Below are 27,740 nucleotides of genomic sequence, written 5' to 3'. Positions count from 1 at the left end.
AAAAATAGTGGAGAAAGTTTATAGAATATAGTCTCAAACCCTTTTGGAAGGCCTAAGGGTTTTTTCATAGTTGCAGTAGAAGTTTCATTTGAAGGCAGCCTAAATCCCCCTTACATTTAGTTAATAAGTAAAGCAAGTAGCTAGGGTATTTGGAGGAGTTTACCTAACTACTGCAACTCGTTTCTCATATAGTCTTAGAATTAACCTTTGAGCCAGATGGCCCTCTCGGGGGTGGTTGACTAGGGATATTATCCACTAATGATGTTTGCTTTGGGCATTGGAACCTGCCCTGTAATCTTTCTCTACAAATGTGTTGACTTAAAGCCTCTGTTATTAAATCTATACTGAATAAATGGGGAGAGGGTGAACTAGTGAGCTTCGTGTAGCTGTGATCTCTTTCTGTGAGTGGCTCATGACACCTCAGCCCACTTGTTCACTGTATTCTTTGTCTAAGTGCATTTATTTATCTGTTGTGTAGCTGAAGTCTATGGGACAGACCCCAGCAGGTGGTGGTCCCAATGTGATGCCCAATGTGGGGCGACCCCACTAGCAGGGTTCTCTAGAAATAAACTACTTACATTTTTCAAGGATAGCAGAATATTTGAAAAGATTTCAAGGGATTTCTAAATGTTTTAGGAATATACACTTAATCATATTTTCCTAGTGGAGCTGTATTTCTGCATCGATTTAGCATCAACCTAACAAATGCTTTTTAATCTTTTCCACTGTAGACGTAGGATAACAATCATAGCTACTAAATGAGTAGTGATAATGATGAAATAAGGCAAGTTATGCCAAACAGGACAATGCCTTGCATCTTATAAAGCAGGAATTGCCCAACTTTTTCTGTAATGGTTGAGAATGTAAACAGTTTAGCTTTGGGGGGCACACAGGTTCTGCTGTGACTACTCAGCTCTACAATTATAGCTTGAAAGCAACCACAGAAAATAAATGAATGAGTGTGGCTCTGTGCCATTATAAAATTTTATTTACAAAAACAGGTGGTAAGCTAGATTTGGCCCATAAGCAGTAGTAATTCACTGACCCTTGCTATAAAGACATGATAAATTTTATTAGTATTATTAATACAATGGCTTACAAATAATGTTTAATAATTACCAAAGCAATACATTTTTTTAAACTAAGAACTAAGTGTATACCTCATTTACACTTATTTTAAATTAAATTTGCTCATGGGAACAATGGAAAAAAAAAATCTTGCCTGTAAATCCTGGTGCAACTTAATTGGATTTTAAAGAAAAAGTTTCAACTACAGAGACTGACATTCCATAGTTCTACATCCCTGAGGGAGAAATTCAGGCCAAAATGAAGAACAATGTTTACAAAGGCTTGGTAGAAATAAGAAGAGAAATGTGCTGAAATCTTCAACATCTCTGACCTTTGTTCTCTCTTTGAAGTGCTTGGTTTGGGCTCGTAACAGAGCTTCTCTTCTAAAGCACAGTTCATGGAAAGAGCCTCATCTTAATATGAGCTCCCAAAAGTTCATCTGAGCATTGCTGATGTTTCCTAAGTCTATCCTCTCACTTTTTCTCTAGTAGTTTTGAGTGATTCCCACTGAGCAAATGAAACATGGTGGTCTTCTATCCGCTCTACCTGGTAACAACGTTCTCACATCTTGAGAACGTTGTTACCAGGTAGAGCGGATAGAAGACCATCAAAAACATTGTTCAGGAATTTTAAATATTTACCCACAATTTAAATTGTCCAATAATTTAAACCATAGGCTGCTTTTCATGCTGTGTAAATCTACTATTTTTCCATACAACTCCCCTATATCAGGGTTGGCAGCACTATTTACATGAGACGGTATTATTTTATTTTACTTTTTGGCAACTTTGATGAACTGAGGGAAACGTGGAATGGCAAAGAAATTTCATGACATAATTTTGGTTTTGTACATAGACCTAATTCTGCTAATTTTCTACAATTCCCCCCTCACTTGTTCTACCTAATTCTAAAATTTATAATTAGAAGATGAATTTAATATTTTTTTCTTTTAGTCTTTTTTTTAAGAGGTAGTGACTGACAAGATAATAAATCCCAAAGCGTTACGCTGACTAGGACCACTGAAGTTGGCAAAAAAAGGCTACCACAACAGCAAGAAGGCCCAGGATTTTCAAAAGAATGGAAACTGGGAAATTAGATGAATTCTTGAGGGACCGAGTCTTTAGCGGCTTCAGTATCCTTTGTTTCTGGGTGAAAATAGCACTCCTGGCTCCTTCCCATTGCCCAGGCCCCACCAGGCGATACTGATAGGAGTTACAGGGTCCGAAATAGAGTCTCACAGCCAGTTTAGGATCTTTGAACAAGAGAGAGCAGAAATCTGGCTTTGCACCTATCTCTAAGGCGAGCTCGTCCAAGTAGTCAACATGATTAGTCTGCAACGTCTGGCTCTGGCTTTTTCCAAACCTTAGTGAAGAAAGTAAAAAGCGAATATTCACAAAATGTTCTAAGTTATCTAGAATATTAGGTATTCAAAACTGCTGAAGGAATGAAGGAATGAGTGAATACATGAATGAGTTTTGAATGAATCTCTGGTGGGAAGTATGAGTTTATTGCACCAGGAGGTGCATATCCCAGATTGAGAATAGGCCCTCAAATAAAGAGCCATGGATTCTTGGACGCTCTAGAAATGTGACAAGATTGATAACCATTACTTGGCATTTTTTTAAGCAGTGGCAAATCTCCAGGCAAGAACGTAGGAGTCAGGATGGCTGCAGGGATGCATGAGATAATGCATATGAAGGCATAGCTTGGTGTCTTGCTCAGAGGAGAGGCTTAATATTTGCTTGTTAAATTACTAAAGTATCTGGCAGTCTGGATGGCATATAGTAGATACTCAATAAATGTTAGATAAATTTGAATTTGAACATGAGATAATTTCTTACCCCGATGTAAGCCCCAAATCAACTTTCCAAGGGTGCTCAATCACTGTTGAACCCCATTACACCTCATTGCAAAGTACAAATTCTTGAACCTTCACACCAACTCCTTCCTAACTTATTTTGATGGGGATCCTCTGGCTAACTTTTCATAGATACTCAGGCTACTATCACCACCACTGTCTCATCCCATTCCCTCTCTAACCACAGAGTGTAGGTGGCTTGAGAAGTTATGGAATCTGACATGGCCATCATATAAAACTGGAATGAAATTAAGCCAAGGAGAAATGCTCTTATTTGGTACAATTCTTATCTTTAAGTATTTGGCTCTTAACCTAGTATGTATAAGAATCGCCTAGGAAGAAGATAAAAACGCACATTTTTAGCCTCTGATTTAATCCTCTGGGCTATAGCTCAGAAATGTGCATTTTATCAGGCAGCTAGGTGGTTCTTGTAAGTAGTTAGATCACTGTACTTCGAGAAACACTGCTCCATGTAAAGAATTAAAAAAAATTCTTACAGGTCAATTCTTTTTTCATTCCTTTTGATCATGTCCATCACCATAGTTCTTTCTGAGGGCAGGCTACACAAACCTAAGGAATAAAAGGTTGGTTTGAATAGTAAGTTTGAGTCAATATCATTACTTTATCTAGTTGTTAATAACTTAAGATTAAACTCTGGCCATTGAACCCTGTCATGCCAGTCAGGGCTTCTGTGCTGTTGAACTTCAGGGGGTGCCACTCCCATAGCACTCTATGTGACACTGTCCAGGGAGCACAGTCTACAGCGGGACTATGAGATGGAGAGGGCCAAAAGAAGAGGCTGGAAAAGGGGAGTGTGTCTGGGAGCCTGGCAGCCATGTCTAGTGGTTTGGCTCTATCCTCAAGGTGACAGGAGGCTGTGGAGGAATTTTCTGCATGAGATGAAAAGACCAGACTTATGTTTTGGAACGATCTGTCTGGCTACTGAATTTAGGAAAATGGACTCCAGGGATGCAAGACCAAACTTGGGGAGACCAGTAAAGAGGCCGTTGACATAAACCTGCTGAGAGATGAGAGTAGGGCAGTAGAGATAAAGAAAGATTGATGCAAGAGTTATTATTGTGTGCTCATGACTCCGTTGCCTGCCCGCAAGTGTACCCTGAGCTTTGAATGTGTTGAAATGTGGTCGAGTCCCCTTACTTAGAGTCATCAGACATCTCATATTTAAGTAGTCTAAACCTGAGCTCCTCACTGAAGCCCTTTTGTCCAGACTTGCATCATCTTCTGCACACCCCCTCTTTATTCACAGCACCACTGTCCACCCAGTTTCCAGTGCCAGAGATCTGTAAGTCCTCCTTGCTTCCTCTCGATTTCTCTGACTTTCCCAGATTGAACCAATCATGACATCCTGCTGATTTTTCCTTAATGATTTCTCGTATTTATGGCTTCCTTTCCACTTTGTATCTCTGCCCTGGCCCAATATGCATCATATTTTAGCATAGGTAAATGTAGGCTTCTCTTTCATCCTCGAGGCTGTAGTCTTTCCCCACTTTCAACTCTGTATTCCACACTACTGCTGAAACAATCTATCTAAAGTGTAAATCTGCTAATGCCTATTTTTTGCTTCATTGGTGCTCCTGGCTGAAGAGTTTTCTAAAATCAGATTCCAGATTCTCCAGCCAGTCTTACTTAATCAGGGTCCCTAAGGATTCATCAGATGACTTTCATGTGTAGCCATATTTGGGAAGAATGGATCTATATTTTATAACGTAAGCTCCATAGCATGTCTTAAGAATTCCTGTGTCCCGTCTCCTTCTTCTCCAAGAGTAATCTCTCATCAATCTCTGTCGCATAGGTCATGCTGTAGGAATGTAAAATAACATGTGCCTTTCCATATGCATCATTGCCTCTATGCTTTTGTTCAGGCAATCCCCTTTTCTGCCCCTGAGAAAATGCAGTTATCCAGGAAGTTTTCCTTTATCATGTGCCCTCCCCTTGTTCTACTGTGATAAGTGCCTTTTCTCTCCTTCCCTGAGTGCTCTGTATATTAATCAAAGCATGTGTCATAGTATGTTGAAATGATCTGTTTAAATTTCTCTCTGTCCCACCAGTTCCCAGCACAGGCCTAAGTACTGAGTAAACTTTTGCTGAACAGAATTGAACCCTGGAGGCAGGGAAATAACACCCTTCTGAGGAGTATGAAGTGCTACACAGACACTCAGAAAGAAACTTTTCAATAATTTTATAACTTGTAGGGATTTGTGAGGTTGAGCTGCTCAGGTATTAGGAGTTAAATTGATTTGCACATATGCTGAGGAATTTTTAAACACCACATAGGTAAAACCAGGAGACATAGATGTTTTTCTTAAACTTACCTCTCATGATTCAAAGAAAAGTTAATATGTACTTAGCTTTATGCTAGTTGAAATTCTCTTGACTGTCTAATATTTTAAAGGGATGATTGCAGATATTTATTATTACTAAATTCCTGTATTTGTTATTCTTTGAATTCTCCACTAACTTTTTAGAATGTTAATCTTGTGGGAGCAGCCAAGGTTGTCAAATGTTTTCTTGGCAACCTTCTTATCCCAGGTAACCTTCTTATCATTATTGAGCAAACTTCAACAGATCTGAAACCCTTAGCCACTCACCTGCCCACACACTTACCTTTGAAAACTCGTGTCACCCAACGAGCTTGAAGTTCAGCAGTTGGGAAAATGGAACCTAGGGGCTGGATGAGACCAATGCATGCAAGGGTTGACTTCTCCAGGTGAGCGGGGAATATGTATTTATACAGTGAGACCATATTATTTTCTACTTTAACAAGTGAATCTTCAGGGAAGGGAAAAGAGAAAGTATATCCCGTTGCAAAAACAATGACATCAATGTTCTCCTCCACTGTTCCATCATCAAAGATGGCAGAAGTTTCCATGAGCTCTTTCACTGTAGATTTCACCTTGATGGCTCCATGGAGTAGACGACTTGGGAGATCATCATTTAGTACAGGTTCCTTCAGAACGTATCTGAGGCATACAGAAGAAAAACATACAGAAGGATCATTTGCTGAGGAATCTTGAACCCTCTTGACATTTTTGTGTTATGGCTCTGAACGTAAAAGGGCTTTTAAAATATCTGTAAAACTCTAAATTGGTTGTCTGTGCCAATCCTTATTTTCTGACTTAAATGTCACAAATATCTCCCTTCAACAAATAAGGGAAACATGGAGGCAATGTGAGTGAAAGAGATTTTAAAGATGGAAGTCTCCCCAAGAGCTGAGACAAAATGCCTGTGCCAATGGTCAATCCCAGAGTATTATGGTGGTTACTATACCATTTCTGTTTCTAACCTTTTTCATGCTATCTAGCTTTTATTATTTTGCTGTTTTATTTAACCCTTATTTGATCATAAGTAAGAAAAAATTTGCTAAATTTCCACTAGTTCTGAAATCTTTGAAGGGATCAATGTGAAAATTAATGTACAAAATTAGGTTTGGTGATATTTGTCAATCCCAAATATCTATGGAGTCCTGTTAGAAAGAGCATGGATGTTGATGCAAAGTCCACTTACATATATATATTTTTAGATTTGAGAACATTTTCTTTTTCTTTTTTTAATAGACAACACATGGCACTTATGTCAGATCTTAGAATATGGTAGTTACATGGCAGGCATTTGTTAAAAGATTCTAAAGCTCTTTTGTTTTTTAAGGGAAGAAGCCTGTAACAACTAAAGCAAAAGAAGCATTCATAACATTTGCTTGTGCTTAAATCACTGACATATAACTTTGAACTCAACAGATATTTGTCTTTTAGCAAAGAAAAAGGAATGTGTTTTCAAAGGTTGCCCAAGGGAAGAACCTTCATGGTATAGGGTTAGCAAAGCATAAATTATTAGATGGAGAATTACATGTTTCCCTCTGCACCCCTCTGAAAGGAGGTCATAGTCTCTTGAAGCAGTCTTCTCCAATGTTAGATAACTCTGGGCATTAGAAAGTTTTTCCCTAGTTTTGCTTTCTGGAGCAGCTTATAACAGTTCTGCTTCATCTTCTTAAGTAATTTTTAAAGGTATACAGAACAAATTTGGAATCCAAACTCCAGGACCCATAAGGTTCTCATACTGTTGGGTTGTAGTTTGAACTACTGTATTGGCAATTTGGATCTTTGTTAAGGGAGGCACCTTCAGGCAACCTTGCTCACCAAGTATGTCATTAAAAAAAGCAAAATAACTCTACTTGTTTTGAGGCTCAAGGCCGTAATTTTCATGGTTGAACCACCGATTCATCTGTTGTTCTATCATCCATTTTACAACTGTTCGTGGAAGTACATTGCGGAGCATTGAACGAAACCGGGTGTGGAACACCGAGTCCCAAGGATAGCCATCTTCAGAGATACGGCTCATGACCCAGGTGCCATGCCTGGTGCTGATAAAAACCTGGAAAGCAAAAAGAAATGCAGTTTAAATTAGGGCATTGTCCCATTTAGGAGGAATCTACTATGAAGGTAATGTATCACATATGTAGCCCCAGAATTTACAGAGGTTCTGTTTTAAAGGTGATTGACCTCAAACGTAAAGTAGCTCCTGAATAGGGGTACCCAGTGGCATTTACACTGATAGAGGAAGACTGCAACGAAGTCTTGAGAACTTCGTGGAGACATGAGAAAGTCTTTGGGCTCATTCTGATGATAAAATCCACAAGTCTTTCCCATGTTTACAGTTGTGATTTGCTCCTTAAGAGAATGTTCCTTCCTCCCTCCTCTCATGTTTTCCACCCACCTGTTTCTTCTATAGTGCAGGTAGAACGATAATCTTTAGAAATGTACAATTATAGCCTAGTGACTACACAAGTATAAATGTTTGCATCTGAATATACCTGGATGGAGAATAACAAGGGAAATAATCTTTCTTCCATACTTAAGAGACCTTTATTATTTGTGTGTGTGTGTGTGTGTGTGTGTGTGTGAGAGAGAGAGAGAGAGAGAGAGAGACAGAGAGAGAGAGAGACAGGGTCTTGCTCTGTCACTCAGGCTGGACTGCTGTGCAGTTATGGCTCATTGCAGTCTCGACCTCCAAGGTTCAAGTGATCCCCCCACCTCAGCCTCAAACAGGTACCACCACGTCTGGCTAATTTAAACAATGTTTTTGTAGAGACAGGGTCTCACTGTGTTGCCCAGGTCAGTCTCGAATTTCTGGGCTTAAGCAATCCTCCCGCCTCAGCCTTGCAAAGTGCTGGGATTATAGGCATGAGCCACAGAGCCTGTTATATATTTTAAAAGTTGAAAGCTCTGAATTTGTACTGTGATTCTCTTTCTCTTAAAGCGCACATCTGAATCCCCTTTCAGAGGTATTGTTTACCTTGTTTACTAAGATTTCCCTTGTTTCCAAAATGTACATTTAATCTCTTTTCAAATGTGTATTTTGCTGTGCTTACTGTTACTCCTCATTGTCCAATGCATATTTGAACTGCTTCTTAAATTTTTACATACCATCCAGTGAGCTTTTGTTTAAGGCTGTACTTGATAAGCACATAAGATTCACCTGTAAGGAAACCAATTTACTTAAGAGATTTTAATACAGACTGATTGGGTTTGAATACCAATCCCACTACTGTGGGGGGAATTATTTCAAGCTATGTTGCCATGGGTGAATTATTTCAATCTCTCCGTGCCTCAGTTTCTCTTTCTGTAATATGGGGATATTAACAGTACCTATCTCATGGCATTTTTGTCTAGATTAAATGAGGTGGTACATATAAAGTACTTTAAATATTGCCTGGCAAGTGATAAGTACTTCTAGCTGTTATTTTGTAAACTTAGGCTGGAAGAGAGGGGTTTCACACAGTGCCTCATATCTGGAGTGAATCAGAATTTGGAGACAAATTTTGTGGGGATGGCCTTAAATTTTTAGCTTGTGAGGTAGCACCTGCACCAAGCATTCCTGTATTGCTGGTCTGTGTGTGGTATATACCTATGTTTTGAATTTCTCTTACTGTTGCTTTTAGGCTGACTTGGCAATATTTTGATTATATATTAGATACTAAAATATTTCCATTAGTGTCTCTTTCTGTTACTTACTGTCCCCGCCTCTTCCTCAAGATGAAACCATGTTTCAAATGAAATGCTCGGCATGTTTAATTTTCTTTCTGTTGTGACCGTCCCTATTGCAGGGGTATGTAAACTGCCTATTCACGCTAGGTACAACAGTGAGAGAAACATGAGGATTTAGGTTCAGGCTGCTTTCTCTGAGGCATATGCTTTAGGTCAAAGGCCAGAGATTTGTTTTTTGGTCAGAAGTATGTAAATGACTGATATGGTTTGGTTCTGTGTCTTCACCCACATCTCACCCTGAATTGTAATAATCCCCCCACGTGTCAAGAGCGGGACCAGGTGGAGACAATTCAATCACAGGTGAGGTTTCCACCATGCTGTTCTCGTGAGTAAGTTCTCACGAGGTCTGATGGATTTATAAGGGGTTTCCCCTTCGCTCTCATTCTCTCTCCTGCCACCCTAGTAAGGAGGTGTCTTCCGCCACGATTGTTAGTTTCCTGAGGCTTCCCCAGCCATGACAAACTGTGAGTCAATTAAACCTCTTTTCTTTATAAATTACTCAGTCCTGGGTATTTCTTCGTAGCAGCTTGAGAATGGACTAATACAATATGCAGCACCATCCAATATGATCTCAAGTGGTGCTTCTGGACTGTGGTAGAGGGTGCTGTATCCTTATGAAGGTGAATTTCTTTTGACAGTGCAGTGTACGCTCAGAATTTTGGTGAGTTCAGGTTGTAATTTCAAGTTTTACAAATGCACCTAGTTCAATTTCTAGCATATATATCTCCTGTAAAGTCTTTGGTAAGCCTTTCCACAGAAGGCTTGATAGTACATTACTCTGTGTAAAAGGTTTTTATCATAGTTATAGATTTATGTTGTTGCTCTAATAAATATTGAAGAGATTAGTGCAGGTGAAAGATTATAATCCTTGGAAACATATGATTATAACATTACATTTAGGAGGAATCTGCTATGTAGGTGATGTATCACATACATACCCCCAGAACTACTAAGGCTCTGTTTTAAAGATGATTGACTTCAAAGTGAAGTACCTCCTAAAAACGGGGCACCTGGTGGCATTTACACTAATAGAGGAAGACTGCAACAAAGTCTTTTGCATTTGGTGCAAAAGATTGTTTAAGGAGCTATAAGGCATGCAAATAGAGCCAAGGTAGTTTCTTAATATTGAATCTGACACCGTAAGGCTTTCTGTAGGACAAGACCTATACAGGGGACTGATTCTTGCAATCTAAGATTTGATATCTTTGGAATGAAGAGATGTAAGTTCTAAGTCAATATCACTGGTCTGACAACATGTAGGAGTCTAGGATGGATCTTCACTTGGCTGACTGCTACATCAGCTCCTCACGTATTGCCCCACTACACACTGTTCCTAAGGCTTTGCAGGAGTTCCCAGCATGAACACCTGGTGCTGAGACAGAGTCTCGCTAGAGCCTGGTACTCTCACTTTCTGGCTCTGCTCTGCTCCAAGCTATCACAGTTCCTGCCTCCTCACTTGTTCTTCACATTGAGGTGATAAATGAAAGGGGTTTATTTTCACAAAAAGTGAAGACTGATTGAGTCTAGTAAATCTTTCTGTTCTGCTCTGTTCTTAGGCTGGCACTGACTAACACTGACTGATAGATGACTCTGACGGGGCCCAATGTAACCCCTTCATTAACCTGGTGGGCAGGTGTCATGTTTGCTTATCACTTTTGCTACTGGGTATCTAGAGTCCTGAAAGTGTAAGACTTGGGATGGAAAAGATTTGCTGGTTGTGCACATGGCCATGGTAAGCCCTGAGTGGCCAGAGATATCAGGCTGAAAGAGCTAGTGTAAGAGTGATTGGGCATCTGTTTCAGACCTTGTTGGTGGTGGTGGGGGGATGTTTTGGGAGAGGACCTTTAGCCATTTTCCCTTCTTAGCCTAGGTCTGTCCTTGCAGAAGTTTATTTTTTTCTATTCCTGACTGCCACTGTCAGCAGCAGCATCGTGTAATGTTTGACTCTTTGGCAGCTCAGCTGGTGTCATTCCTGAGCAGGTGCAAGATGACTGTGGTTAGAAGGCCTCGGGAAGCACCTAAATATCTGTGATTTTAGTTGGGAGAGCTACTATCTATTTAATCTTTCTTTTCATAATATTTGGGTAACTGAGAATTCTCTATGTTTCAAATATAATTCAAATACGCACTAAATTTCTAAAAGCCACCCTCCAGAATATGAACAGATGAACTTCTCATTAAGCACCCAGGGAGAAACCAGGCCTCTTAGCTGGGTGTAGTGGTGGTGGTGCATGCCTGTAATCCTAGCACTTTGGGAGGCTGAGGCAGGGAGATTGCTTGAGTTTAAGAGTTTGAGACCAGCCTGGGCAACTTGGTGAGACCCCACTGCTACAAAAAAACACAAAAATTAGCTGGGTGTGGTGTGGCATGTGCCTGTAGTCCCAGCTACTCAGGAGGCTGAGTTGAGAGGATCGCTGGAACCCAGGAGGTCGAGGCTGCATGCAGTAAGTCGTGTTCACGCCAATGTACTCAGTAATAAAGGCCTCTTGTATGGAAAATCATCTGGTCAAAACTTCCCACTTCAAAAATGAGGGAACCATCACCCAGAGAAGTGAAATGAATTACTCTAGGATACATGGCTGGTTAGTGACAGAGCTAGGAGATAAACTGGTTTCTTGACTTCGGGATTTTCTATGATGCCACAATGGGTCACCAACCAACTAGTTAATGAGGATTGGAGCCGTGATTATGTGGCTGGGGTTCTCCAGTATGGCACTCCCACAGTCTCCCCTCCAGGTACATGGTAAGCAGAGAGCATCGCACCTGAGCAGACTTCTTACTCAGCTCAACAGCAATATCTGAGCCCGAGTTTCCTGTTCCAATCACCAGGATGCGTTTCCCCTCAAATCCGTCTGGATGTTTGTATTGGCGGCTATGGAAATATTGGCCTTTGAATCTCTCAATACCTTCAGGGGGAAGAAGAGAGGTCTGTGAACTCCCCAGCAACTATGTCAAGCTAATTTCACTAAAATTTCATTGCCAGCTTTTCCTTTCTGGAGTCCATTTGTTTTGCCTCTTCTCTATAGGAGTAAAGCACATGTGGGGGCCTGTAATCCCAGCACTTTGGGAGGCCTAGGTGGGTTGATTGAGCCCAGGAGTTTGAGACCAGCCTGAATAGCAGAGAGAAACCCTGTCTCTACAAAAAATACAAAAATTACCTGGGCATGGTGGCACATGCCTGTGGTCTCAGCTACTTAGGTGGTTGAGGTGGGAAGATTGCTTGAGCTTGGGAAGTAAAGAATGCAGCGAGCCCTGACTGTGTCACTACATTCTAGTCTGGGTGACAGAGTAAGACTCTCTCCACACCAAAAAAAAGAAAAAAGAAAAAACAGGACCAAAGGGGTTGATTTTAATTTCAGAGGCTGCAGCTTGTAGCTTTTATCTATCAGAGACAAACAAATGGTGATGAATACAGCAGGACAAAATACTGGCTTCTAGCTACCCATTATACTATATTGGATTATATAATGACACTGTAACATCCACATTGGGCTGGGCATGATGGCTTACACCTGTAATCCCAGCACTTTGGTAGGCCGAGGCAGGCGGGTCAACTGAGGTCAGGAGGCTGCGGTGAGCTGAGATTGTGCCATTGCACTCCAGCCTGGGTGACAGATTGTTTCAAAAAAAAAAAAAAAAAATCACTTATCAGATACTCTTAAATATTTCTTAAGCACATTATGAAGTGCTATTATTGTAATTGTGTAATAGAATACTATTAAGCAATCTTATTTTCCAAAAGTAAACAAAAACTAGGACAAAACGAGGCACATAGGAGTTGGTTTCCGTGTTGTACTAAGTCAGTGATTTGCTGGTGGTTAATCACAGACAAGCTTCTCTGTGTCCTTTCCTAGTTACTACTTTTACACTTCTCGAAAACACATGACTTTATAAAGTATTTGCCATTGATGGTGGGGTTGCTTGAAAAAATCTTTAGATTATTGGTTCTCAAAGTGTGGTCACATGGCCGGCATCTGCATCGCCTGGTGTTAGAAATGCACATTTTCAGCCTCATGCCAGACTACCGTCTTAGATTGTCTTCTATTGCTTTTAACAAAATATCTGAAACTGAATATCTTTTTGGGGAAGGAAGTTATTTTGGTGCACAGTTGTAGTGGCTGAGAAGTCAAGGTTAAGGGGCTGTATCTGCTGAGAGCCTTCTTGCTGGTGTGGACTCTCTGAAGAGTCCCAGGGCAGTACAGGGTATGGCATGGTGAGGGAGGCACTCACGCTAACATGTTAACTCAGGTCTCTATCCTTTTCTTATAAAGCCACCAATTCCACTCCTGTGATAACTCAGTAACCCAACTCATTAATCCACAAATAGGTTAATCCATTCATGAGGGCAGAGCCCTTATGACTCAGTCACCTCTTAAAGGTCTCACCTCTTCATACTGCCCCATTGGAGATTAATCTCAACAGGAGTTTTGGACAGGACATTCAAGCCATAGCACCTATTGAATCAGAAATAAGGAGGGTGGGGCCTAGCAATCTGTGCTTGGAAGAGCCCTCCAGGTGATTCTATTTGGGAACAGTTGCTTTAGATGAGCTGGTCTTAATCCTGAATATATATTAAAATCACTTGAGCAAACTTTCATTGACCTAACCCTACTCCCTAGTGTTTGAATCTTTGGGGGTAGGTCCCCAGGCATCAGGGCTTTAGAAGCTCCCCAGGTGATTCTAATGTGAGGCCTGGACTATGAACCACTACATTAGATGTTTTCCTGAGGAAGGAAGTGTGTTCTCTGAGAAAAGACTTGGGTGGACCAGGACAGGTGGATGCAAGGTTCTATTCCTGCACTTCTGTCTATCACTAACTTGCAGAAGCATTTCTTTCTAGGAGCTCTCTCCTTGTCGGCGAGCTTGGACCTTTGGAAAAGGCTCAGTGTTTGGCAGGATAGAAAAAGGCCAATGTAGGCACGTGGCTAAAAGGGCCTCTCTAACAGAGAACCAGTTTGATGTGAATTCTCTAAAATTCTGCCGAGCACTTAGTGACTTCCAAGGAAATTAGCTCTGAGAGCTATGTGTGATGAAACTCGGGTCAATAGAAACAAAGATGGTGTTTGGTGTTTGGTGTCTGTCATCTTTCTAGCTCTATCTCAATCTTCTTGAGCCCAGTTATGCCCAGTTGCAGCAATGAATCCTGTCTGTCAATTCAAACTACATATAAAGTACCTGGAAACCTATTCCAAAAAGCAGGGAATCTCAGTGGGTCTCACCTGGAAATGACTTCAGTGGGATATGAGGTAGAACATGGTGGCCACTGCAAACCATAACTGCATCAAAGACAGCACTCTGCTCCTTGCCATTGCTCTGAGTGACAACCTTCCATTGGCCAGAGGATGAGAAATCTGGACATTTTCTCACACTAAGGACAGTTGTCTTGAAGAAACACAGAGAAGACATCATTGAGAATTACTCCAGGATAACATGGGCCAAGTGTGTCCTTCTCATTGGCGCTTCGTGCAAGAGGCCCAACTCAGCATTGGGACCAGTCTGTTAAGGGTGTTGAATACTGAGTAAGGACTTCAGAGAGAAAAGAAAAACAAGTTCTTGTGAAAGCTGTCAGAATCCAGATGGAGTCGCTAATGTTAAGAAACCCGAAAAACAGAAGTGGGAAAGGCCAGAAAGAGGGTTCTCATGGTATGTGGCTGATAACAAAAAAGGCTACAAAAACCTTGCACAAAGACCATCATAATCTTACATAAAAACAACTTCTACAGGAACATCTGCCCAGTAACTGTCCGGTCTCGGACTGGCATCATCTTTGTTATTGCTTTTTATATTATTTATATAATTATTTCAAAACAATTATGTAATTGTATTTTTTTGCCCTTTAAAAACCTTTGTCTTCCTTTAACTCCCTGAATACACACGTAGCTTACCATGGCATGCACATTCTCATTTCAATGCTCTATTACCAAATATCTTGTGAAGAGCCTCTCTCTGTTTGCTATTTAGGTTGATAGTATGAACAAGGAAACAAACCAATAATTCAATTGATCATGAAATTAGCATATGCCAGGAAGCTTTTGTGTAGCCACCTCTGTGTGGACTTTGTATGAGAGAGGATATTTCACATAAAGCACTTTGCAGAGTGCCTGACACATGGTTGACATTCCACCGAATGTTTTTAATGTTTATTCTTTTTAAAACAGAGTACATCATATGAGCAGGGCAGTTCATGATCTCATTTAAATGAAATAATTTATTGGCTCATTGATTTTTTTTTTTTTTTTTTATTAAATGTAGCTCAGTAGAGGTCTGTTAATTTCTAAATTGTACATAAATGCTGGATTAAGAAACAATGTCAAGTGGAAGCAAAGTTTATCATGTAGAAGAATGGCATGCTTCTCCTTTTCGAGTATTTTAGTCTTTTATATATTTCAAATTTTCAGATATTTTTCAAAATGCTGGATTGGTAATTTTTAAAGCTGTCTTATTTTAAAAATGTATATGGAATATTAGTAGAAATCTTGTGGGAGGGCTTTAAATATCTGGGCAATTTTCAGCTGAGAGAAAAGATTTCAGATTGTAGTTCACAGTCGTGTATTAACTGAATTGCTGTAGATTCCTGCTATTCAAAATGTGATTTGAGGACCTGGATCTTTAGTATCACCTGGGACCTTGTCAGAAATGCAGAATTTCAGACCTTACCCCATACCCATTAAATCAGAACCTACATTTTTAACAAGATCTCCAGGTGATTCATGTGCATATTAAAGTTTGAGAAGACTGATGTAGATTACATTGACAATCATAAATAACAGGGCTTGTTACAGTTTGCCTGCTTCTCGAGTTGAACCCTAGTACCTATGACTTACACGAACTCAGAGACCAGTAAACAGAAATGAGTCTTCCCAATCCCTCTTCTCTCTCCAAGAAACAGGAGTAGCAGTAATACAATAACGAAGAGAAATGACTCCGTTGCAACTCTAACATGATCTTTAAAAGAGTGGAATATAAGTTATATATCATAAGAGGGCAATATATTTGTTAAATGGTTTGATAGCTAAGTGCACAAAGCTACAAAATCTTCTGGTATAAAGAATCTGTTATTCACAAGTTAGATATACTAGGAATTGGAGAAAAACTACATTAGGTAGAACTGCACATCTTAATGGCATTTATAAATACAAATTTTCAGGAAAATTTGCCATTATAAGTTAATATTATATAAGCCTAGTATTAGAATTACTAATAAAATGAGATATATTAAAAATAAGCCTCACTAACAGTTACTTAACCAGAAGCGTTATTTATTTATTTTGAGACAGGGTCTCCCACTGTTGCCTAGGCTGGAGTGCAGTGGCACAATCACCAGTTACTGTAGTCTTGACCCCCAGGCTCAAGTGATCCTCCCTCCTCAGCCTCTTGAGTAGCTGGGACTACAGGTGTGTGTCAACATGCTTGGTTAATCTTTTAAAAATTTTTTGTACAGACAGATTTTCACTGTATTGCCCAGGTTGGTCTCAAACTCCTGGGTTCAAGTGATTCTCCTGCCTCAGCCTCCCAAAGTGCTGGGATTACAAACATGAATCACCACACCTGGCCTAGAAATGTGATTTATATTTTATTTTCTAAGCACAGTAACTATTTCTCAAAGTATAGACTATTGATGAAAATTCAACATGCTTAATGAAAATATTATTTTTGTTTGTTTGTTTTTGAGGAAGCACAGGAAAAGGTAATTCCAAGTGTATTTCAAAATGATCTGGCCATCTTGAGGTTGCTACAGATTGCATTCAGGAAAAAATTATAAGCAAAAATACTTTCCATAGCCTTCTGGTATGAACAGAGCAGGGGGTTTATTTAGTCATGTCTAAGAAATCCCATTTCTATGGAGAAGTTAAGAAAACAAAACAGCTATTTAACTTTGATATATACCTTTTCAAAGACAGGCATATTTAATGGTAACAGATGTTAGTTTAAATGAAGCTTTGGGGCTGAGTGCGGTGGCTCACACTTGTAATCCCAGCACTTTGAGAGGCCAAGTTGGGTGGATCACTTGAGGTCAGGAGTTCTAGACCAGCCTGGCCAAAATGGTGAAACCCTGTCTCTACCAAAAGTACAAAAATGAACCCGACATGGTAGTGTGTGCCTGTAGTGCCAGCTACTCAGGAGGCCGGAGAGGGAGGAGAATTGCTTGAGCCAAGGAGGCAGAGGTTGCAGTGAGCCAAGATCATGCCACCACACTCCAGCCTTGGCAACAGAGCGAGACTCTGTCTTGGAAAAGAAAAAAAAAAAGTTTTGGCATCAATATCATTATTCAAACCTTTAATTTTAACAGATGATTTTCCTCTTCAGTTAATGTATATAATCTATAATAAGAGTAATAATACTACTTTTTGGGTTTTATATCAGGCATTTATATTTCAACAAACACTTAGAATGGGATACTTTATTCATAATTGCTTTCATTATCAGAGTAACTTTTCTATTTAAATATGAGCTAAACTAATGTAGAGGAACCCATTTCCCCAAAAATACAATACCTGGAACTGAATATATTTTAACAGATCAAATTTTGTGGCAAACATCCTGAAATATTCCAGAAGTTTAGAATTATGCAGGAAGTTTGGAAAATCTTCAGGCATTGGAAAGTCACTGAAACAGGACATTTCTTTGCTGGTGTTGGTAATGACAGATTGATAGATACTTGCTCGGCCATCTTCCACATTCTCCTAAAGGATCAAATAAAATAATTAGTGATAATTACTCATTCAAAAGATTGTTTTGGTTTTCTATTCTTCCGACATCTAACCCCTGGGTGATGCGATTGTCTTTTGTTGTGTGGTGTGACAACAACATTTAGGTGATGAGTGTAGTCTACGTGTTCCATCATTCTGTGGTGGTATCTGTTGCCTGTTTGTGATGCTCACTGCAAGGGTTGGGGGTGATATTGGCAATGGTGAGGTTGGGGGCAGGGACAATTATTTTGGTACATTGCAAAATATTAGCATCCTAGGTCCCTACGTATTTAATGCCAGAATTTGTGACAACTGGCTTACTTCCTTAATTCCCTTTGGGGAGGCTGCACACACCCTCTGCCTCTTTAGAAACCAATAAACCTTGGGACACTGGGCAGAGAATACAATAGAGAATTTCAGTATTATAAAATGAGTACTTTTGGAGGAAGGGAGTTTGTACATTTTGATTTGAATCCCTTTACACAAATCAACCTTTGTTAAGTGATAAAGGTAAGTAACACTGATACAATCAAATCTTAAACTTGCCTCGGCCTCCTGAGTAGCTGGGACTACAGGCATACACCACCCTGCTGGGTTCACTTTTGTATTTTTGGTAGAGACGGGGTTTCACCATTTTGGCCAGGCTGGTCTCTAACTCTTGACCTCGAGTGATCCACCTCCCTCAGCCTCCCAAAGTGCTGGGATCATAGGCACGAGGCACTATGTCTGGCCCCTCTATTTTTCCATTTATTCATTTATTGTTTTGTTTACCCATGCCTACTATAGTACATTTTCCATGAGTAGTGTGTTTATGCTGCTCTAGAATCAATATATTTTTTTTTTTTTTGAGACGTGGTCTCACTCCAGTTGCCCAAGCTGGAGTGCAAGGGCACAATCTCAGCTCACTGCAGTCTCAACCTCCTGGGCGTAGGTATATACCACCACACCCTACTTTTTTTTTTGTATTTTTAGTAGAGATGGGGTTTTGCCATGTTGCCCAGGCTGGTCTTGAACTTCTGGACTCAAGCAATTGGTTCGCCTCAGCCTCCCAAAGTGCTGAGATTACAGACATGAGTCACTGAGCCTAGTCAGAATCAAGGTTTAAATGGTAACTTTGTTATAATTTCAAGTGGCTTGATAAAAGCTAATCAGTTTAAGGTATGCTAGCTTTCTAGGTAGAATTTAGTATGGTGTTATTGTTAACTATGCATATTAAGATCCAAAGAGAGGGTTGCACTAGAATACAAAAGGGTTTCTGTCTCATATACAAGGATGTAATGATCTGAATTCTGGATAAACAAATCATGGTACGGTATTTTTATTTTCAAACACAGGCTTCAAATTGCATAATACTAAAGTCAGACTGATGTGTAAGCTATTTCTGGATGTTTTAGCATAATTGAATGTAATGTCATTGGCAAGACAATGAGTTTCTTAATCAAGTTTTCAAAATGGGAAATATGAAGCAAAAAAAAATATTTTTTTCTCAAGACCAAATAGTTTTTGTTTGTTTGTTTGAGATAGGGTCTCACTCTGTGACCCAGGCTGGAATGCAGTGGTATGATTATGCCTCATGGCAGGTTCAACTTCCTGAGCTCGAGTGATCTTCCCACCTCAACCTCCCAAGTAGCTGGGACTACAGCTGTGTGTCACTAGACCTAGCTAATTTTTAGTATTTTTTTGTAGAGATGAGGTCTCACCATGTTGCTCAGGCAGGTCTAAAACTTCTGAGCTCAAGGATCTACCCACCTTGACCCCTCAAAGTCCTGGGATTACTGGCATGAGCCACTGCACCTGGCCTCAAGACCAAATAATTTTATGAGTAGTATAGAGTAGAAATAAATAGGAGGGTTCTGGAGTCAGACCGACTGGGTTGATGTCCTAATTCTGCCACCTTTAATGGCTTTGTGACCATAAGCAAGTTACATAGATCAGTTTCCTCATTTTTGTCTGTAAAATGGGGCGCCTTAATAACTTAAACATGAACCAGTTGTTTCAAGGCTTTAATGAGCATGAATAAAGTACTTAGCAGAATGCCTGGCTCAAAATACATGCTTAAGAATATTTATCTCTTTTCTATTACTATCAGCCACTAGAGTTAAATTTACTAAGCTAGCCGTAGTTTTGAATCAGTTAAACTAAGACTGTTATACTACAGTCAACAATGTTTGTTTTTAAAAGACCCAACAATTTGGCTTTAAAATGTGGTTGGCTCCTTTGTCAGGTCAATTTTAAGGGAATTTTGAGTGATGAGAAGAACTAGTTCTGATGTCTGAGGCCCTACAGTAATCTTAAGGCCAGGGCAAAACTTGCCTTTGGGAGTTTTGTTGTTGTTGTTGTTGTTTAGAATCATTATTATTATACTTTAAGTTCGGGGGTACATGTGCAGATTGTGCAGGTTTGTTACATAGGTATACACGTGCCATGGTGCTGGTTTGCTGCATCCACAGCCCCGTCATCCACATTAGGTATTTCTCCTAATGATATCCCTCCCCAGTCCTCCACCTCCTGCTATTCCTCCCCTAGCCCCCCAACTCCAGGCCTGAATATGTGATGTTCCCATCCCTGTGTTCGTGTGTTCTCACAGTTGAACAGCCATTGGGAGGTTTTACTTCTGTAGTTGGTCAGCAAACAATAGTGACCTCACAGTTCTTTTTCTGAAGATCAAATGATAATCTTTAATTGCTGGCTTAATTGGTAAGTAGCAGCTAAAAAAAAAAACCTTGTCTTTATATGTGCTTCTTTCTACATTTAGTTTGCTGAAGTAGATGTCTATGTATTTATGATCCTTTGTTCATGGGCTGAATTAAAGTTTATGTTTGACTTCATGACAATAAAAGGATTGAAAAAACTAAACTAAGTTTAAAGAAGAGTAAAAGGGTAATATTTAATCTACTCAAGGAAGCAAATTTATAAAGAAGAAACATTCACTTATAAATGTAAATTACAAAAACTTATAAATTTTCCTTTGTGAAACATCATTATATAGACCCCTACCCATCAATATTTTGCTTTCATTGGTAGTTACTATAAGCAGTTGGAAATAATACAATTGCCTTGCTTTAAAAATATTTTGTGATTTTATAATTTCAGTCTTTCAGACGGACCTTACATCTATCTGCTCCATTACTTGAGCTGAATATGATTGTAACTCTTCTCACTTTCTTGTCCTACAATTAGAGGCAAAATTGCAATTCCCAAATGCCAGTCAGTGGGCCAGCTGTGTGGTGGTACAAGTCTGTAATCCCTACTACTCAGGAGACTGAGGTAGGAGAATCATTTGAAGCTGGGGGTGGAGGTTGCAGTGAGTCGAGATTGCACCACTGCCCTCCAGCCTGGGTGACAGAGCGACACTCCATCTAAAAAAAAAAAAAAAAAAAAAAAAAGAAGGGCCCAGATTTCTATTTTAAAAGTGTTTCCTAGCTGCTGCTGCACCATGAACTTTGTGAACCACATCTCTGTTAGAATATTGCTGTCTTCTGTCATCTTTCCATTAGGCTGGTGTCTCCTTTAATCACTGGCCTTGATCAGTGATAGAGCCCCCTAATTAAGCTCCCTGGCTCAGGTATTTTCCACTTTTTCTGCTGCTTTCAGGGTACAGGGTATATACTTATTGGCAATATGTTTGGAATATTGGATCTTGGGGGAGCTGCATTTTAAGAGAGAAAGTGATATTTCAGATTGAACTTAAAGGAAGAAAACCAACATAGAGATATGTCTAGTGCGTATTACGTGAAAATTAAAATAACTAAACATACACCTGGAAAAGGAGGAGATCCAGATGTTAAAAGAAAACAAAAACAAAAAAATGTACATGGTAACTCCCTTGTGAATACAAGGTATTAGGAACAATAAAGGAAGCAGGGAAGTTTAGTGGCTGAAAGAAGATCGTGCTTTCCTCTATCAATACTTAAGCAAGGTTATGAAGTGTGAGAGCTCTGAAATTGTAAACCCTCATTTTTTTCCCCCACCACCTATGTTCCCCTGGCAAATTATTTATCTGAAACCTATTTCTTCTTAAGATGTAAATAAAGATAATAATAATACGTGCTTTCTAGCAGTTTTTTTGAAGAAAAGTGAGGTGATGGTCGCCAAGTGCTTCCCATTGCTAGAAACAGAGCCAAACGTGTATACTAATTACCTAGCTGGCCCATGGTCCATATGTGCCACTAGGGGGTACTGGAGAGTTTGGAAGAATTCTGTATTGTCTAGGTTGGGCACAGGGTAAGAATTCTTTATTTATTAACTCGTCACCATCAAATGTGTTATATAATCTCAGAAGGGTTTGTGTAAATATAACAATTCATAAATAACCCATTATAAAAATTGCTTCTGGATGGTAGAGTCATGGAGAGGCAAAGTTTCCCAGGGAAGAGCAGGGACTCCCAGCATCCTTCTTGGAAACTCCTAGCCACCTGGAAATCAGGACCCTCACATAGCCCTAGTGCAGGCAGCCTATGAAAATTTTCTGCTTTTATGTTTCACTCTGCAGGGAGATTCTTTGGACTCTTTGACTCCGCTGAGTGGAGACAATAGTTTACATTCTTCTGTTGAATATATTTATAAGAAAAATTTGAAATGTGATAGATACTGTTACAAGTTCCACAGTTATATAGTTAACATTTAATATTCAATAAAGCCTAATTAATCAGGTTTTAATCCAGTTTTTCTAGCGAATAGGAAGGTATTTCTAATCTGAAATTTTAGTTACTAGCAATAGGATAGTTGGAGAAATATTTTGCTGCAGAAAATACCTTCCTAGAATTAATCAAATCATATTATTGACAGACTAGTCAAACTGACTCTCATCTCTTTTGCTATCTGTGGGATGTGAGTATGCAAGGATTTTGGGATACTGGTGGAGGGAGTTTGCGGAGCCAATCTCCTGCATATACCAGGGAACAACTGTAATTTCCACATTTCTCCTTAGATTAAGAATCTATCTGGGAGTAAAACAAAACAAAACAAAAAACACAAAAACCCCAACTGAAATCTACATGTGAACCTAGAGTGGACGAAATATCTTTGGTTAAGACAGGAATGACCACCATATTATATGGCCATCCCAGGAGAAGCTAAAATGATGTTAATCACCAGATTTTAATAAGAAATGAATGTGATTTAAGCTGTTTTCCTTTTTCCAAGGCTACCTGTCTTACAGAAAGATCAATTTCTTCCTTCTCTATTATTAACTCTGAGTGTGTTTAAATAGTTGAATGATCAGATTTTTAAATTAGGTGTTTGTGTGAAAATTACCAAGCTTGTCTTAGGATTCATTCGAGATGTTTATTAAAACCCCCCAGAAGATTGAGTCAGTAAGTGTGGGTTGGGGCCCATGAATCAGCATTGTGTGTGTGGGGGGGGTGGGAGGCAGGTTTGTTTAACCAAAGGAATCAATATCTTTAAAAAAACTCTCCATAGCTGGGCATGGTAGCCTGGGTGACAGAGCAAGACCCTGCCTAAAAAAAATAAAAAGAAAGAAAGTAAAACCCTCCAGGTGTGGTTTATGGTGATATGTACTTGTGAAACTTAATGTTAAATGATAAAAAAGATCCCTGTTGGCATGAGATTCAATTTGAACTGCCAAAGCACAGGTCCTGGATCACCTCGCCATCCTCCCAACTAGTCAGCCTGCAGTGAGAGCCCTTTGCATGAGTTTGCTTTTCTTTTCTTTACTTTTTTTTTTTTGAGATGGAGTTTCACTCTCGTTACCCAGGCTGGAGTGCAATGGCATGGTCTCGGCTCACTGCAACCTCTGCCTCCTGAGTTCAAGCAATTCTCCTGCCTGAGTTTGCTTTTCATGTATTCAAACCTTTTGCTCCCATCTGGAATATTCTCATGTGTTTTAGTGTCTCAGTTAGAGATGCCTGATAAATAATTCCAAAGCCATTGCTTTTGGGTTCTAAACTTAAACTTTTGTAAGTTAGGGCATAGTTATAAATCAGGGCTACTCTGTTTAGAAGTCATAGAGGCCCCGGCTTGAATGCCAGTTCCTCCCGTCATGTGGCCCTTGCCATCTCACTTAACTCTCTTTCAGTTTGCACATCTATAAAATATATGGCTGTTGTTAGCAGCTAACATTTACTGAACTCTGTTTTGAGTCTGGAACTTATCTATGTTCTTTATGTAAATTGTCTCCCTTAATCTTCAAAATAGCACTGGGAGATAATCGCACTTTCCTGTTAATATATCCATTTATAACTGAGTAAACTGAAACACAGGATGTAAATAACTTGCTCAAGATCTCACAGTTAGAAGGGGTAAGCTGCTACCTATTCAGAGGTTGTGGGAAGGAATAATTATAAATCCTTATAGCTATCTAGCTATGCAGCTTTCTACTTTTTATACAAATTGTGAAGGACAGTGATATGGTTTGGCTCTGTGTCTCCATCCAAATCTCATCTGAAACTGTAGTTCCTACAATCCCCACGTCATGGGAAGGACCTGGTGGGAGGTAATTGAATCAAGGGGGGAGTTACCGTCAAGCTGTTCTCCTGATAGTGAGTGAGTTCTCATGAGATATGGTTTTAAAAGGGGCTTTTCCCCTTTTGCTCAGCACTGTTCTTTTCCCCCTTTGCTGAGTCTCTCTCCTGCTGCCATGATTGTAAGTTTCCTGAGTCCTCCCCAGCCATGTGGAACTGTGAGTCAATTAAACCTCTTTCCTTTGTAAATCACCTGGTCTCAGGTGTTTTTTCAAAGGAACATGAGGACAAATGAATACGGACAACTAGCATTATCAATATTTGATTTCATTAATAAAATGAATTTAATTAAACATATTTAACAAAGAGTTTTACAGCAGTTATACTAGAATGTCATTGATAAATCTTAGTAAACAAACATGGTTCATTTGTCAGAGAAAAAATAGTAATAAGAGGAGGGTCTCTAAAGAAGCATTTGGTTCAATAATTGAAACAGAAGTGATATCTTGAAAAGAATCCCTGTTCTATTTTGTAAAATGTTTTCTAATATTAGTATATTAAAGAATGACAAAAGAATGGGCTGTAAGACAATTGCTGAATCCAAAAGAGATTTTTTACATGCCTGAGTTGGCTACCTGAGTTGGGTTATCATTGACCTGGGGAGAGTTGCCAGCCTATGACTTTAGTTCCCACATGGCCACATCAATAAATAGAAATAAAATTTCATCAAAATTGTTTAATAAATTTCTCAATATGGCCCATCAGTAACTATGATTCACCCTGAAATAACAACACAACCTGTTCAAGACCCAAGAAAACCTCACTTACTTTGAACCTCCACACTCCTCCAATATCTTCAGTTCTCTCAAAGCAAGTGGGCTCAAGTCCCTCATCCACACAGCACTTCAGAGAAATCAGGCCACTGACCCCAGCTCCAATCACAGCTACCTTCTTTGCCATCAGCTCCTGTCAAGGAGTTGATCAATAGACATTACTTAACTGGGACAACTGGTAAGAGAATCCTTATGATATGGTTAGGTAGTTGGCTTTAAACATTGTCACAGTGGTAATTTAATAAGAAGCACTATTGAATAAAGTACCAGTCAAAAATCCTGCTATTTTCTTGCCTTTGTAAAAAGCTGAGTTGTCTTATGGACTTTGTTGCAAACCTTGCTTACATCTTGCCTTAACATTTAAAAGCGACCCATTCAATAAAGCCAAACTATGTAGTAACATACTAGGGATGTGAGCCAAATTTCCAGTTAGAGTTATGAGCTTTTCCTTTTCAGTTTCTTTCCCCAGCGAACATCCTTACCTTTGTTTTTGCCTTTTGGCACGGTCTCTTTGACAGAATAGTTTTCTCCCTTGGTTGTGTGCTGGGAGGCAGTTGGAAGTGTTTTTAAGAGTTGGAGGTGGCTGTGAGAAATGGGAGGAGCTCCCTACTCCTCCAGCATTCTTCCAGCTGAAACTCTCTTAGCTAGGAGTTCTAGAATTAGGCAAGAGGCATATGCTCTGAGGTCAACAGTAGTGATGCAATGTCTTTATAGTAACAGCATATACTCTTACATGTGTAGCAACATATACTCTCACACATACAGATCATTTAAAAATCCTTGTTATAATGATGTATAAATATTCATTCACAAATGAACAAATAGGGATAAATAGCAAGAAGGTTAAGATTACTCCCAATCTCACTACCCAGAGATAACTGCTGTTGACATTTTGGTATATCCTTCTACCTATTTATAGATACACACAAAAGTGGAATAGCAGTCTAATTTCCAATTTGATTTTTTAACTTTGTAGTATATCAATATTGTGCACCTACAGCAACATTTTTCATGGTTGCATAAATGTCATTCAGTTGATGGTTTAGTTATCGATCTAACAAATATTCAGTTCTTAGAGTTAAGCACTATTTCTGGCAGATTACCATGCCTGAATGAACAAGACAGATTATGTCCCTGATCTGATGGACTTCACATTTCTGTTCTGGCTTAGTTCTCATAGACTTGCTGATTTCTGGGTCCTAGCATACTGTGTTCATCTCTTCCTAGATTGCTCACCCTGTCCAGACTCATACCTTATTTTGATTTTTCTATCTATGTGTATGGTGGCTTGGATGAACCTAGCGGGACTTTTAAGATCTTTCTATCCACTGCTTTCTTTTTGGCTTGATGTAGAACTGGATAATTACCTTTGTTAACTACTTCAGTTGTTAGTGTTAACATTTATTAGTAGACTAACTCAGGAGACTAGAACACCCTTATGTACCTTAGATAGAGTCTAAATGATGAGGTAAAGGCCTTTATTCTCTAACCCCAAAAGACCAGTTTCTTTTAGGACTCTGAGATGTTTTACATAAATGCATTCAATAAATATTTACAGCTAGTGCTCGACTTACAACCATGATTTGGACCGGCAGACCGGTCGTAACACGATTTGGTCATAAGTTGAGTAGGCTATATGTACAGTTGAAATGGTGCACACGGAGATGGTAGTGCTGCCGGAAGCTGGTCCGCACTGTCATACGCCCAGCTGGGCAACGTTTGCGCTGCCAGACGTGGAGCAGTCATGGCTAGCGATTGTGGTCATAAAGTCAAATGGTCGTAAGTTGCATAGGTCGTAAGTCGATCAATACCTGTACTGAATACTTCCTAGGTGCCAGACCCTTTCTAAGTGCTGCAGGTACAGCAATGAATGAGAGACAAAACTCTCTGTTCTTGTGGAGTTTACTTTGTAGTGGAGGGAGCCAAATAGTCAATCAATAAAATAAAAAAGTGGTAACGACCACGATGGAGAAAAAGAAAGCTGGAAAAGGAGATCTGAAGTGTAAGAGTGAAGAGCTCTTTTATAATGTTAAACAAGGTGTTCTAGAAAAACATTTTCTCTGAAATTTCCCAAAATAAATTTGATCATGATAAAAGGCATTCTCTGTGCAATAAGTACAGCAACTCTAAGACAAAAGTAACACACACAACAAAAGTAATGAGCAATGACTAAGGAACAAAAGAGCTGATCACAGTTTTCAGTTAAAATGAAAAAAGCGCAGGGACAGTGGCTCATGCCTATAATCCCAGCAGTTTGGAAGGCCGAGGTAGGAGTATTGCTTGAGTGTAGAAGTTCAAGATCAGCCTGGGCAGCATAGTGAGGCCTAATTTCTACAAAAAACAAAACAAAACTAAACAAAAAACAAAATCAGCCAGGCATTGCAGCGTGTACTTATAGTCTCAGCTACCTGGGAGGCTGAGGTGGGAGGATTGCTTGCGGCCCTGGAGGTAGGGACTGCAGTGAGCCATGATTGTGCCAATGTACTCCAGCCTGGGTAACAGTGAGACCCTGTCTTTAAAAAACAAGTAAAATAAAAGGATACAAAATAAAAACAAGTAAAATAAAAGGATACAAAAAAAAAAAAAAAAAAATTTTTTTAAAGGAAAAAAAAAATCAAGTGACTTCATTGACAATTGGGTACACATTTTGTAAACAGCCCATAACAATTCTCCAACATTATCTTTGAGGCATCTTATCTAGTTATGGGATGGGAACCCTGTTAAAAATAATTGTACCTGACCATCACACAGGGAAAAGAAAATACCTAGGTATAGAAGCAAACTTTTTTTTTTTTTTTTTTTTTTTT

At 39.4% G+C, this 27,740-nt stretch overlaps 1 protein-coding gene across 2 annotated transcripts; it reads right to left on the bottom strand.

Annotated features, from left to right (window-relative positions):
* Positions 1-1,812: 1,812 nt before the first annotated feature.
* FMO2 (flavin containing dimethylaniline monoxygenase 2) lies at positions 1,813-25,567 on the bottom strand. Of its 2 annotated transcripts, XM_017534149.2 has the most exons (9): positions 25,416-25,567; positions 24,929-25,066; positions 17,484-17,672; positions 14,208-14,370; positions 11,752-11,894; positions 7,116-7,315; positions 5,552-5,907; positions 3,424-3,496; positions 1,813-2,430 (listed from the first exon to the last, which is right to left on the bottom strand). In XM_017534149.2, the coding sequence occupies exons 2-9, from the start codon at positions 25,058-25,060 to the stop codon at positions 2,079-2,081; spliced, it is 1,608 nt and encodes a 535-aa protein (XP_017389638.1). In that variant the 5' UTR covers positions 25,061-25,066; positions 25,416-25,567; the 3' UTR covers positions 1,813-2,078. The 2 variants fall into 2 exon arrangements, with proteins under 2 accessions (XP_017389638.1, XP_017389639.1); XM_017534150.1 differs by lacking the exons at positions 11,752-11,894; positions 24,929-25,066; positions 25,416-25,567 and having other exon boundaries at positions 2,034-2,430.
* Between the last annotated feature and the right edge of the window lie 2,173 nt (positions 25,568-27,740).

The sequence above is a fragment of the Cebus imitator genome, unplaced genomic scaffold (genome assembly GCF_001604975.1).
Source record: "Cebus imitator isolate Cc_AM_T3 unplaced genomic scaffold, Cebus_imitator-1.0 Scaffold84, whole genome shotgun sequence".
Lineage (NCBI taxonomy): Eukaryota > Metazoa > Chordata > Mammalia > Primates > Cebidae > Cebus > Cebus imitator.
This window is presented reverse-complemented; position numbering and strand designations above follow the sequence as displayed.